Raw genomic sequence first — 13,901 nt, 5'->3', positions numbered from 1 at the left:
AAGTGCATTTACAAAATAGAAGATAGAACCAGGGATAAAGGTGGTAGGTCTCACCAGTAATACTCAGTTTTATAGAGCTGCTGGGTTTTTTGAGGCTATAGTTGAAAGAATCCGAAGTCAGCAGAGTTTTAAGTAGTACCCTACGTGCACCAAAACTGTCACAAACATAGGCCGGTATCTGCACATAATAGGTTGTTGCTACCATGAATTTATTACCATTTTTTTCTGACAGAATGAACAAAAGCAACTACTCTACCACTAACACTATTTACAGTATTCATAGCATCATAGAATGGTTTGGGTTGGAAGGGACCTCAAAACCCATCTGATTCCAACCGCCTGCCATGGGCAGGGACACCCTCCACTAGCCCAGGTTGCCCAAAGCCCCATCCAGCCTGGCCCTGAACACTGCCAGGGAGCCAGGGGCAGCCACAGCTTCTCTGGGCAACCTGTGCCAGGGCCTCAGCACCCTCACAGGGAAGAATTTCTTCCTAATATCTCATCTCCATCTCCCCTCCTTCAGCTTAAGGCCATTACCACTTGTCCTATCACTCCATACCCTTGTAAACAGTCCCTCTCCAGTGTTCTTGTAGGCCTCTTTAGGTACTGGAAGTACTGGCAATGCTGCATGCTCTGGCTACTTTTTGTACTAAATAAAGTGCTTGCAACAAGTACATCATCAGATGAAGGCAGGCAGATCCACTTCAAAGATATTTACATGTGAAGTACCAGAATCTCCAGTTGTTAAATTTTGTCGCTATTCATATATAACTACAATTCCACTTTCTTCTTCAAAGTCTTGCAAAGAAGTGGAACAGCTCTAAAGGAGCTAAAAGGCACAGAGTTCAATTGGCAGCCTCCTCTTTACCCGAAGTGGTAGCACTAGAAAGATTACCAATAAAATCTGAAATGCAAACTGTGTCACACTGGTCAAAGCCCATATTATATAGGAATCATTAGAGAATGGTCTTGGACATTTAACTTGTTTATTTGTGAAGTATTACACTGAACCCCTAACATTTTTCCTCAATCATTCATATCTTTCAGAATCTACAGCCACTAACAGGTGTGCAAGTCCATATTCAAGGCAATCTTCTCCATTTGTCTTTCTCCTGCATCTTATAATCATGAGCCTTTCTTCACTGAATCTAATCTGTTTGTCCCTATGTTCTGATGCATTTGCAGTGCTGGAACTGTGACTGAAATGAAAAATAATTTCAGTAAACTGTGATAGTACCCCATTTATCCATTTTAAAATGGGAAACAAGAATGAAAGTTAGTTTTCAAGTTCTAGAATTCTCATGGAAAGTCTTCCCTACTGATGTGAGACTGACTTTTTTTTTCACTAATGCTTTCACTCAAAGACTAAACAAGAAAAATGCAGCAACAGAAAAGATCAGGTTTTCACTTGAACTGGAGAAGTTACTTGGCACAGGCACACAAACACCTTTATACCACCCTAACATTTATAGGCCTTACTACCTTGACTGATATTTTGTTAAGGGGGCAGAAAGGGGGCACAGAAGTTGCTTCCAGAGCTACACCAAGCTATCCGAAATGGAGTGTGTTGGGTTTGCATGGCAAGGTTTTGGTAGCCGGGGGGCTACAGGGGTGGCTTCTGTGAGAAGCTGCTGAAGCTCCCCCTGTGTCTGACAGAGCCAATGCCAGCCGGCTCTAAGACGGGCCCGCCGCTGGCCAAGGCCAAGCCAATCAGCGCCTCTGTGATATAACATATTTAAGAAGAAGAAAAACACTTAGAGAGAGAGCTTTTGCAGCCAGAGAGAGGAGTGAGAAGATGTAAGAAACTCTGCAGACACCCAGGTCAGTGCAGAAGGAGGGGCAGGAAGTGCTCCAGGCGCCAGAGCAGAGATCCCCCTGCAGCCCCTGGTGAAGGCCATGGTGAAGCAGGCTGTCCCCCTGCAGCCCATGGAGGAAGGGTGAGGGGATGTAGAGATTCCACCTGCAGCCCGTGGAGGACCCCACGCCGGAGCAGGTGGAGGCACCTGAAGGAGGCTGCGGCCTGTGGGAAGCCCACGCTGGAGCAAGTTCCAGGCCAGACCGGTGGACCCGTGAAGAGGGGAGCCCACACCAGGGCAGGTTTGCTGGCAGGACTTGTGACCCCGTGGGGGACCCACGCTGGAGCAGTTTGCTCCTGAAGGTCCGCACCCCGTGAGAGGGACCCCAGGCTGGAGCAGGGGCAGAGTGTGAGGAGTCCTCCCCCTGAGGATGAAGAAGCGGCAGAAACACCGTGAGATGAACTGACCGCAACCCCCATTCCCCATCCCCCTGTGCCGCTGAGGGGGGGAAGGTTGAAGCCGGGAGTGAAGTTGAGCCCGGGAAGATGGGAGGGGTGGGGGGAAGTGTTTTAAGAGTTGATTTTATTTTCTCATTCCTCTACTCTGTTTTGCCTAGTAATAAATTAGATGAATTCCCTCTCTAAGTTTGGTCTGTTTTGCTTGTGACAACAATTAGTGAGTGATCACTCCATACTGTCCTTATCTCGACCTACAAGCATTTCGTTATGCCTTTTCTCCCCTGTTTGGTGAATGAGGGGAGTGAGAGAGCGGCTCTGGTGGGTACCTGGCCTCCAGCCAGGGTCAACCCACTACAGGGAGTTACAGCAGTAAGAAACCGTCACTAGATTTATGGAATCCCATTTTCTTACAGCAACTGTGGTTCAAGAACCCATTAAGCTTGGAGGGAGATATACCAAACTCTTGAGACTAGCTCAGAGAGGGTCTCAAAGACAACAGTGACAAGAAACTGATTTGAAAGACTTCAGTCTAATACAGATGAGTCAAGATCTGCCTGATCATGGTTTCCTTAATTCTGAGTTTCAAAAAGAGTATATGTAGCTGCTTTTATATTCTGACTTGACAGTCCTTTCTGTATGCTGGCAATTAGCATTTCTCCCTACTACAGCCTAAAATGTCTATGTACCAGCCAGTAGTAATCCTAATTATACTACCTGTATTTGCAAACAGCACCTCAGCTAGCTGTACAGCCAGTTGTCTGAACAAAAGCTAATTTGGCTGGCCTAAGTGTCTCAACTACCAAAATGTATGTTGCTCATGGTTTATTCTCCCCATGCTAGGGGTGGCAGGGGAAAGGTTATTTGCACTATGCTCACTTATAAAACATTAGAGATCAGCAATAACAATGCAAATGTTAAGTTACTTGCATGAAATAACTACTACCCTACTCTTTGAATCCTACATCATTTTGCATCCCTGCAGAACTGACCAATCTTTTTACCTGCATCTCCATCATCACATATTACAGTGACAAAATGTCATCTACTCACTTAAATGCACATAATCAGGCATACACATGCATTAAATGGCATGACTCGAAGCTACAGCAGTTCATTTCTGCTTGTGAAGGATGTGAAGTAGCACAGAGGTCCTGATCTGATTTTCTTGCAAGAGAAAATTTAAAGATTCAGTAATTCAGAATGAAATAATGATTTTTCTTCTAAGCACCTACTAGTGGGATGAGCTAGTAACTTGACCAATGCTGATTAAAAAGCACAAGTGTGACTTTTTAAAAATTATTTACAGGTATCAGTGGCACTCATCCTTAAGGGGAGCTGGACAAGACTCTTCAATGGAGACCATTCTGTGATAATCACTGAGGTAAAAAAGCAGACCCCTAGGAAAGTTCTGTTAAAGGGTAGTGTTAGCAACCATAGTAAATGGATATTTACACGTAATAAGTACAGGTAGACAGTTAGTTTGTTAACAGATTTTTCCCATTCTTCAAAGGAGAAACAGAGCCTGTTAAGTCTAGGAAAAGGATATCAAGTAATGTCTAAAAGAGCCCTGGACTCCAGAAAAGAAAGCTCTTACAGAACTGAAAGGACAGGTTTCTCTCTCAGCACAAACTGAACAAAACAGTAAAACTGGCAGCTGGGGTGCTCAGCTCCCACAATTATGAGTGCTTCCCCAAGTGTCTCTAACCCCTTAGATTTACTTTTAAGCAATTGGTCTTATATACATAAGAGAAAAAGCTTGGTTTTCCCTCTCCCCCAGAATCCAAAAGCAGACCTTTTTTCTTCAAGCATATGCAACACAAATATTACTAGCTCAAAACAGTAACTGCACCTTCTCTTCCTGCCTCCCTCCTCCCCACATACACACTACATCAAGAAATGTTTAAGTATGTGCATATTTAGTAGAATATAAACCACAAACCATTATACAACTTCTCATAATCAGAACCATTTTACAAAAAAGTTTACACAGAATTCTATACAGTACATTCAAAATCATTACATCAAATACAAAATGCAGCATCTGAAGTGAGGAAAATGACTTAAGTAACCTTCTTTATAAATGGATGTATGCTAAAAATTAACACATCAAAATAGCTAGAAAAGCAGGAGGCACAGGATACAATTAACCTCTAACACTGTGGGAAAAGAAAAAAGTCATTGAACAACTCCCATTTACTTCAGCTTAAACTTTAAGGATGTCCACAGGGGATGTAAATGTGGAACGTGAGGTACAAAAGATACTCTGTTAAAGCCTAACATCTGAGCCACCCATTGCTTATTTCAGGGCCAGTAGCTAGTTTCTTCCAGTTTTGCAGAGTGCCAGGCCAACAAGTCATCTTGATGAACAGCATATGCTTCTGTTGCCTTTTCTAAAGGCACATTTCTTCTTGGTTGCATGTGCTACAAACTGCATACAAAGGCAAAAATACAGATACAATGCGGGCCTCTTCTAAGCACTTCACCCTCCTCTCTTCTCCCAAATCTTGACATGCTAGCCCAGTGCTGTCAGACAAAATAATAAAGCAGCCAACAACAATCAACGTTACCTTTATTTTTCTCTCAATGCTAGGAGATGCTAGAAGGATAGCACCTCAAAGTTCAAGAGCAATTTTTCCAGGATGCCATGGAAACCAAGCAGAAGTAAAACATTTATTTCATTTCTTGTCCATATGGTCTGTTCAGATGCAGATCCTATCAAAGAGTCTTTACCCTCTGTTCAAAGTCAGGTGGAGAGCAGCCTGCAAACTTCTAAGCTTCTAAATGAGAAGGTCAAGCAGGAGAGAGATGGTGTTCAGGACTGAGAAATAAAAGGCATGCAATACAGCTCCCCCTCACTCAAGAGTCAGCAGGGAGCTGGCCACAAGTCTCACGCTCAGAGACTGAAGACAGGGAGCATGCAAACACAGCCTATGGAAATCATGAGCTAAGAGCTTTGCTGGGAAACTCGTTCTACAGTTCCCTACTCTCAACATAACACCACAGCTTTCAGCAGCTGCAATTTGTATCTCACTCCAAAGCTGTCTTACTGGAGATAAGATGAACCACATCACAGATTTACTCCCCTCAGTCACATGTTCAAGAAAAGCCATCCAAACCAGTGACTTCTAGATCATCTAGTGAGGATGACAGATGTATAACAACATTCACAATGGGAGCTCCCCAGAGGCTAACCAGACAGAAGGGAAAATTTTTTCCAACAAAGGAAAAAAGACCATCACGTGAACCCACAAGCTCTGAGGACATGGATGTTTGTACTTTAAGATAGTCTTCTTGAAATGATAACTTGGAATTCCTACACTGCTTTCATTTGTTGCACTATTATAGCCAATAAAGGCTTTCTGATTGCTGTATTATTTTGCAGTTTCTCACAGTATCTTTAGAAATGTAACTATGGCGCTTAAACTAGGGTAAAGGTTTGCAGGTTTGAAGCTACCATAGCTGAAAGTACCGTGTTCATTACATGTCTGAGAACTAGTGTTGAAGGTAAGTTATCGGTATTTCATCCGAGAACGACACTACACTGTAAAATGTTTTCGGGCTTTCTGACAAAAGCTTTCCAGAGAACACAAGACCACCACCTCCTGAAAGAAATAAAGGATCAAAACTCTTATCAGAGTAAAGGAAGCATAACCAGGAATACACACTCCAAAAATGTCCATTTAGGAAAAGAAACAGAGCTCCAAGTAGCTATGAGACATTGCACCACATCATGTAGCAGGCAGCTATGAAGCAAGTATGTTCAACAACTCGATCTAGCTGAGAAATCACCATCTGTCCTCCACTCTCATTATACCATGCCTATGAAAACAGTTGATCAAGCAACTCCTTTCTAATATTTAAATTACCACTGAAATGCTCCAACTAAAAGAGACAGATGACTAGCATGGTCTTCCAGACCAGGAGCAGTGTCAAGCTGTTAAATAGCTTTTACTTACAAGTTACATAAGCAATGAACAACCTAACAGATTCATCTCAATTTCATTTCACACCACATGTGGTTACTTTTTCCTTTTTTTCTGTCTTGTATTAGTAAGCAATATCATGCCATGGGTTAGGGTGAGACCCGGCTGAGTTTCACAGAATAACGCTCTATCATGTTTAACAGACCTGAAGAGAATCAGAAGTATCAAAGGATAAAGTATCTTTGTAGGGAGACACATCCATCACAATACTGGCTGATCTATCCACAACAAATTGGTTTGTTAACAACAGACAGCAATCTCATACAAGATCATACTTTCAAAAGACATAAACAGAGCTTGGCATACACATTTCAGGACTAGCTCCAGACAGACATTAAAAAATGACCTTTATCTCAAGTTCCCTAACCACTATTAGTCATAGTAGGTGCGGTGAAAGCTTTTCCCACAAGCTAACAGGTACAGCTACCAAGAGCTAAGTCAAATAATTTCTCAAGTAGTCCATCATGCTACAAGTGGGTGAGCGGCTGATGCTACTGCATGAGTGGGCTGTTTTGCAACTGATGGACAGCTGAAAAAAATATATGGCATTTTTATTAACCTTCTCAAACTAGTGGGTATTTGGGGTAGTGAGGGGGAGGGATTAGCTCTGCAAGACATTTATCTTGTCCGTGTTCCTTGAAAAATATGCTAACTTGGCAAAAAGATTACTCAGAACAAGAGTTACAGGAGCTTTTAATACCTCATTTCAAACTGAAGCTGCGTCTGGATGGCTCTCCCTATGAATTACACACCCATCTTAAGAAACCCAGGAAGACAAATGAACACAGGATATTACTACATATATAAGTGCTCAATGCAGGGAAGGTACTACACCCAGAAAGACCCCTGTTGCAGGGGGCCCAAGCCATGCATACCTAGTGGAAAATTGGTGAAAGAATACATTGAACTTGATCCATGTCCAAACAAGAGACTATCTCTAAAAGTGAAGGATATGAAAATTCAGAGAAACATGAAGTACTATATAACTAAGGCATGCAGTGTTTCCTATAAGATACTTCATTTCAAGTTAAGGTTTGGGCCATAGAGGAAGCTTCCCCAAGCAATGTATTGGGGAAGAGAACTGAATGGTACTTGTGCTGTGACTGTTACACCATTTTGATAAATATGTAAATACAAAAATTATGTCAATGTTGCTACTCACAGCAATGCCCACATTTTATAAGAAATATTTAAGAAGATTCACAACTAGCAAGGAAGCCATAAAAAGGCTTGAAGAGTTTCAGTGTTCAGATACAAAAAAAGCAGTATTTTATTTTTAAAATTAACTTAGCATGTTTCCTGAGATATTATATTGCCTTAAGTGCTTAGCAAAGGCAAAAATCAAGAAAGCAACTTAATGGCTGAGGTAACTACAGGTCTTTGCTCTCCTCAGGCCCAGAACAGAATATGGGACCCCACATTAGATACTATCAACAGAACACCTGAGTATGCAGGGGGCACCCTTAGAACAAGGATCAAAATCTATTCCCTGAGCTTCACTGCCTAGAGCTAGACAGATAAGAGGTGTTAAGATCACAGATGAGTCCTGAAGTCTTCGGCATCTTGCTCACGATCCACACCCAGAACACGCATCTCAAGACGATGCCCACAAGTGCTCTTGCCTCACATGCAATTGCTTAACAGTTAAAGCACTTTCCCAGGACAACCAAGAGTTTCTTCTCCTCGCTCCACTCAACAGGAGTCAACCCTGACCTACCACCATCTGCCCTCTGCTGAGGTGGCAGTTGCCCTGCTCGTCCTGTATCCTATTGCAGCCAAAGAGATGAGAGTTTCAAAGGCTTGAGGAACATTAGCACTCAAACGGTCGTGTGGCTTCTTGCTGCTAGGAGAGCTGCTTAAATCCTTCTTGGAATGTCTGTGGTTATTGGACAAAACATCAAAGGGTTCCCATGTGATGAACAAACATGCTGACACTGGGCTCCAATAAAAATGTCCTCCTATCAGACTATTACAGCATTTTTAAAATAGCTGCCACCAATGCAGTTTGCAACAGGCAAAAGTTGTTTTTGCCTTCTGTTCTCCACCTATATTCATCTAATTGAGACATACAGGGGACAGCAAAACATTGCTTTTTGGTTACTAACTGTTCTCAGACAAGCATCAGCCTGCAGGATAGGTACATGGGGCACAAGCATAACATCAGACACTCCTAATTTAAATACAAAGGAATAAAAAGGTATTTTCATTATTAGCTTTGTGAAATTCATTGGAATGGACACAATTGAATTCTTTCCCTGATATGGCTGTTGATAGTCAAGTTCCCCTCACTATAAGAGAAGGGGAGATTTATTGCAGAAGGACAGTAAAGAACTATCAGTAAGCTTTGGTGATTGGAGAATGTGCTGCTGTAGGCTTACACAAGCACAGCAAGGTTCATAAGGCACCCTTGGAAAATGTAGATAAGTCCTTTGAGTTACCTATTGAAAAGACTTTTTCAACCAAACACTCAAGAGTCAAACACCATTTCAAACATGACTCTCCATATCACAAAACTGCAAGATTCCACATCAGTTGATATCAGCCTTTATGTTCAAAATTTCAGAACTGCAGCATGAGTTAAAATTATTTCAAATATCAGAGGAACTTGGCTTGAAGCCTCCCACAAAAGTAAGAGGAAGTGAAGATCAGTTCTGGGATGTTACTCACTAATTCAACCAAACAGTAACTTTGAAATTCTGCATTTAAGCAAAACTCATTTGCTGTTTCTGCATCAGGCTTTTCTCTATGCAGTACCTAATGAAAGATAACCCAAGCATCTGAAGAAATGGTTACTTTACCTACCATTATGGGCAAAGACTCTAAATGAAGACTTTCAATTCTTGACCTACTGAAACATGCTTGTACATTTCAGAATAAAAAGCCACAATTTGGGGGATCTTTTCTGAACAAACGCTGAAGTCAGATTACTGTGCAGCACTTGTTCAAGGGGATTTCCCCAATCTCATTGTTGTTCTGCCAATTTTGAAGCATATGCAGCGAGATGTGAACTTACTCCAGCTCCCGATTGTTCTCTTGATTCCTGCCGGTCTGCTTCAAACAATGCAGCATGACAGAAGCCCAACGAAAGCTGTTCATGGTGAGACTACAGCATTGTATACAGTAAATTTTAGAAGTTTTCCACCAATCAGCACTGCAACTGAGTCAGAGTAAGTGAACGGAAAGAAGTAGTAAACAAGACATGGGAAATTATTTTTATTAAATTAGCAGGTGTAGATTACAAGCAGGAATAAATCAGTAGGGACCCTGCTAACCAGCTATTTTTGTTCAAAGCTGCAGTAGTAAAAGAACTGCAGTATGTTGTTTATCCTATAAATTCTTCCTAGACTAACAGCCTGAGCTACATGATTAGGAAGTTCTTCCTGTAAAATTGTTCTGGTTGTCATAAAACATTCACACTAGTAAAAACCAGCGCTCAGGTGTTTTGTTACAGTACCAAGACGACTAAATTGGCCGACTTCTACAAAAGAAGAATATGATGAGGAGAGGTATCTTTGCCACACTGAATAGCTGGCCTGCTAAAAAGACACTAATTACCATAGTAAGCCAGGGAATAGTTTAGCACTGACTTGGGCTGACTAAAGCCCTGATTCCTTTATTGGAAGAAAAATAAGTACTATTTATGAGATAACTTGGGGCTCGATATTGGCAATAAAGCACAGTTAACATTTTTCTTGAGTGACCAACATGTCTTCTTAATGGTAGCATGAAGTGTCAGATACAGATATTATTCTTCCTAGTTTGAGCTTTGTACCGGGACCCACTGAGCAGATAAGTCACTAAAGTAATCACAAGTAGCTATTTTTCATTTTCTTAAAATTCAACAATCCCAGCATCAGTTGTTAACCTAACAAACAATTAGTGGCATACAAAAATGAAGCAAGCTTTAACACTCATTTTTGATTCCAACTCTTCCTGCTTCTTACCATTAAGGCAATCCTAATGAGGAGCAACAGTAGCTTAAAGAACTTTCACAAACTCCAACAACTCATCACCCCAAATTTGCTTTCCACACCACTGATGCTCCAATGGGAACAATGCCTTAAACTTACACTTCCTAATCAAATAATACAGCTTATACCGTTGAGATGAAGAGGTGGCATTATCACTCACCTTACAAAAAGTCGTCTCAATTTATAGACTGAAAAATGTCAGCAAATTAAAAACCTGTAAGGTTACCTGGGAAAAAGCAGCACAGTCAAGGCCAGAATCCACATCCCCCGAGCCTTTATCCAGTGCTCCAGATAGGATACAATATAGTCTCCCAAATTCAACAATTTTTCCTCCTGACTCAAAAGGCAAGCTCCTTTGAACTATACAGCATTTTTCTATTGGCTAAAGATCTTGCACATTTATATTTTTACACGTTGACCTACCTCAAATGACACACCAATACTTTCTGCTTGGCATACCAACTCTGTAACAAATTATGTGGGTAAGTCACATGGCTTCCTGAATTGCATGAGCTTAAAACTGGCAGCCCTAACTTTCTTTGTTTAATACTTTATGACTTCCTTTTTCAGGATGACATCAATATTATAAGATGCAGTAACCTGAACTATGTCTACATTAAAGCTTAACCTTAATTACACCAATTCAGTGCTCAACATCAGCCACAGCTGTGCAAACTGATTTAACAGTTAGGTTTTACTATTTTTAATAAAACCTCCCTCAATTACACTTGAACACAACCACTATTCTTAATTTCAATCAATACTGTGTTAGAAGGCTAGAAAACTTAAGTTTCCAAACTTATCTTCTAAAAGAATGACTTACCTACAGAACAGCAAGGCCCCAGCTGCTGTAATAGGTGGCGTCTGGGCAGTGCCCAACTGATGCACATACACTGTTCTGTATACAGATTATCAGGAATGAGCTCTTGCTGCTAAGTGGCCATTCAAGTAGGAAGCATAGGTAGAGGAAAATTAGGCTATTCGGAAAAAAGCATTCTCTTATGCTCATATTAATCCTGCATCCTATTCTACATATCAAATACATTGATGCTACGAATCAAATGGGAGAAAGTAAACAAAATTTAACTGTAGGCTATAACGTGGAAGTTATGTAGAAAGGGTTACGGAAAGAGGGAATGACAGTATTTAATTTCTTGGCTTACTCTGCTTTGACCATTGCACTGTCACACCCCTATCCATGATGGCTCCTCTCAATAAACAGGTCCTCAAGACAGTTCACAAAAGAAATGCTTCAAGCACTGTTTTCATAACAAAGCTTCAAAAAGGCCTTTAAATAAAGTCAGTTTCTGAAGACAAGCACAACAGTTATCCAGCTCCTTCACTGAGTAAGCATTTTAAAAAAATACATAATTCAGGAATATTAATGCCAGACAAGCTGATATTTCCATGTGGTTAGTTTGCCTGAACAGATTTATTTTTCTTTCACCAGCTTAAAAGAAATTGAGAAATTTGTGAGTGACCACTAGTTATATAAGTTTTAAGTTTAGTTTTGTGATAAAACACTGAACTGATTTAAGATAGTTTTGTAGTTAAAGGAAATGCATAGGAGTACTTTTCAAACAGATGCAGGTAATGTCACCAACACTGTCCTACTGACCACTAACCTCAAGTTGAGAAATTAAGTTTCATAGAGACTTAAAGTCAAACTTGACATGAATTTTTATTTCCCATTACATGTCCACGCAGCATCTGAAGGTTTTCTACAACCTAGAGTTTGAACATGTCATTTTACACATATGTAAATAGGGCCAGCATCCTTCTGCCTATAACCCCATCATCCTGGACCTTCAGAAAAGCTCATAAGAACTGTACACACTTATCTTTGGGCAGTAGATGGTCTTGGAAAACCAGGTGCCAGCTTCTATCACCCCAGCTCTGAGAAAGGCTCCAAGGAAATTAGTGTAATCTCCAAGAGCACTCTTGTTTTCCCTCTCCACACTAATCCAGACTGCACAATACAGCACCACAGAACATGCACCAGCTGAAAGCTGTCAGCAAAAGATTTTGACAGAAACTCTCAACACAGATTAGAAGACACTGCAAAATATCAGAAAAAGACTCCTAAAGTCAACTGCTTTGCACTCGCCACTTTCAGCAATAACAGACTTTCTCTTGCAGGATCATCTTTTCTCATTTTACATTCTGGCACTGCAGGTGGACTCTAGTCACCTGGCAAGCAGCTGCTTGGCTGTTTTCTAGGCTTGAAATTCAGGCTGCACAACACCATTTGCTAAGAGGAAGTCAGGAAGCTACACAGCAAGCTGCCAGAGGAGTATGCACGCACAGGGCCAAAAGATGTCACACACAACAGGAAGCCACTGCAAAGCACACCATCATTCTGTCCTTACTGCCTTGCAGAGGCCAGAGACTGCACAATATGCTTTGCAAGCACCAAGAACATCCTTTGGTCTTTCACAGAGAATGTAGAGACAACATTCAAGTCCCACCATAATTACGGGACTGAAAAGAGCAAGACTAATTTGATCCTCCTGCTACACCTTTCCAGTGAACACATCCAAAGCCTTTACAGCACCAGATATCACAAGGATGATCAGGGGATTTTGAAGCTAATTTTGGCCAACACTCCCCAAAAATCTCAGCCATCTCTTGCCATACTTGCAGAAAAAAAGCTCTCTGGCTTTGTTTTAAAGCATTATTTTTATTGAAATTCCAACAACAGTAAAAGCAAAGAGGGCTCTGCTTCATCCTCAATAATCCTGTCATGAGAAAAAGGAGTCAGCTTATCAACAAGCAATTTACAAGCATGCTCTTCCTGTAATCTCAGCAATAAAAATGGTGCTTTAGTGTATTCTGATGTACTGTCTTAAATATCTATACTTATTTTAGAAAGCTTAAGATGTTCAACTATAGTCAAACATTTATAGAACTAATTTACATCTAAGTGAATGCATCCAAACTGAAATATGGTATATGGTTTGAGGATGTTCTTTATACATAGCAGTTCTCAACTTGCAAGCTATGATTAATAATCAATGTCTGTCCCCAAGCTGAATAGTGAATTCTCCCAACTCTGCTATAAACTAACAGACAGTGCCAAGTACTGTTTTCTGGGAAAACAGACTTCACCTGTGTGGACAGCAATGGTATTTTAGGATCTACCATGCCAATCCAACTGCCTGCTGTTGTCCTCAATTAACTCACTCATAGCATAGCAGCAGATGTTGGGAATTCTCCTAAAACAGTTTCCAAGGGACAGCCTTTCCCCTAGAGTAATCATTGCAATCACCTATCTCCCATGGCTTTAACCTGAGAAGGAACAAAGGAATTTCTGTATTGCTATCCTCTGAAGTAACCTATTTTGGGGAAAGATCTTAAAGCTTGAAAACAATCTGTTCTAGAAGCCACATTAGCTTGACAACTCTGCTCTACTGGTGATCAAAAGCATCGCTGAAACTAGGTTACTGCATGCAGCTATGTGATTGGCTTCCTGACAAATATTCCCAAGAAATTAAAAGAAACCATGCTAACTGGTAGCACAGGTTATATTCAAGAAAAACTGTGCCCCTTTACACCTAAATTAGAAATTACTTTTTACTCAGTTATATGAGAAAGGCATCAGAATGTCCTAATTTTAAACATTTGTTTGTTCTCAAATAGCAGCTCCAAGGCAATTGTCCCATCTTTAAACAGGTATTTTCTTTGCCTAGTTTA

General features: G+C 40.9%; 1 protein-coding gene across 4 annotated transcripts in view; it reads right to left on the bottom strand.

The window, feature by feature from the left end:
- The window catches only part of SMAD2 (SMAD family member 2), a 55,603-nt gene that overhangs the window by 21,760 nt on the left and 19,942 nt on the right, over positions 1-13,901 (bottom strand). Inside the window, exon 1 of one of the 4 annotated variants that reach the window (XM_054810019.1) lies at positions 10,435-10,621. The exons of the other annotated variants lie outside the window; for them this stretch is intronic. Within the exon in view, the coding sequence (XP_054665994.1) occupies positions 10,435-10,472 (38 nt within the window). The 5' untranslated portion in view covers positions 10,473-10,621. Of the gene's footprint in view, positions 1-10,434; positions 10,622-13,901 lie in introns of those variants that run through there. 4 annotated transcript variants of the gene reach the window in all.

Source organism: Grus americana, chromosome Z, assembly GCF_028858705.1.
Source record: "Grus americana isolate bGruAme1 chromosome Z, bGruAme1.mat, whole genome shotgun sequence".
NCBI classification, from domain to species: Eukaryota; Metazoa; Chordata; class Aves; order Gruiformes; family Gruidae; genus Grus; species Grus americana.
Note: the sequence above shows the minus strand (reverse complement) of the source record. Positions and strands in the feature narration are given on the sequence as shown.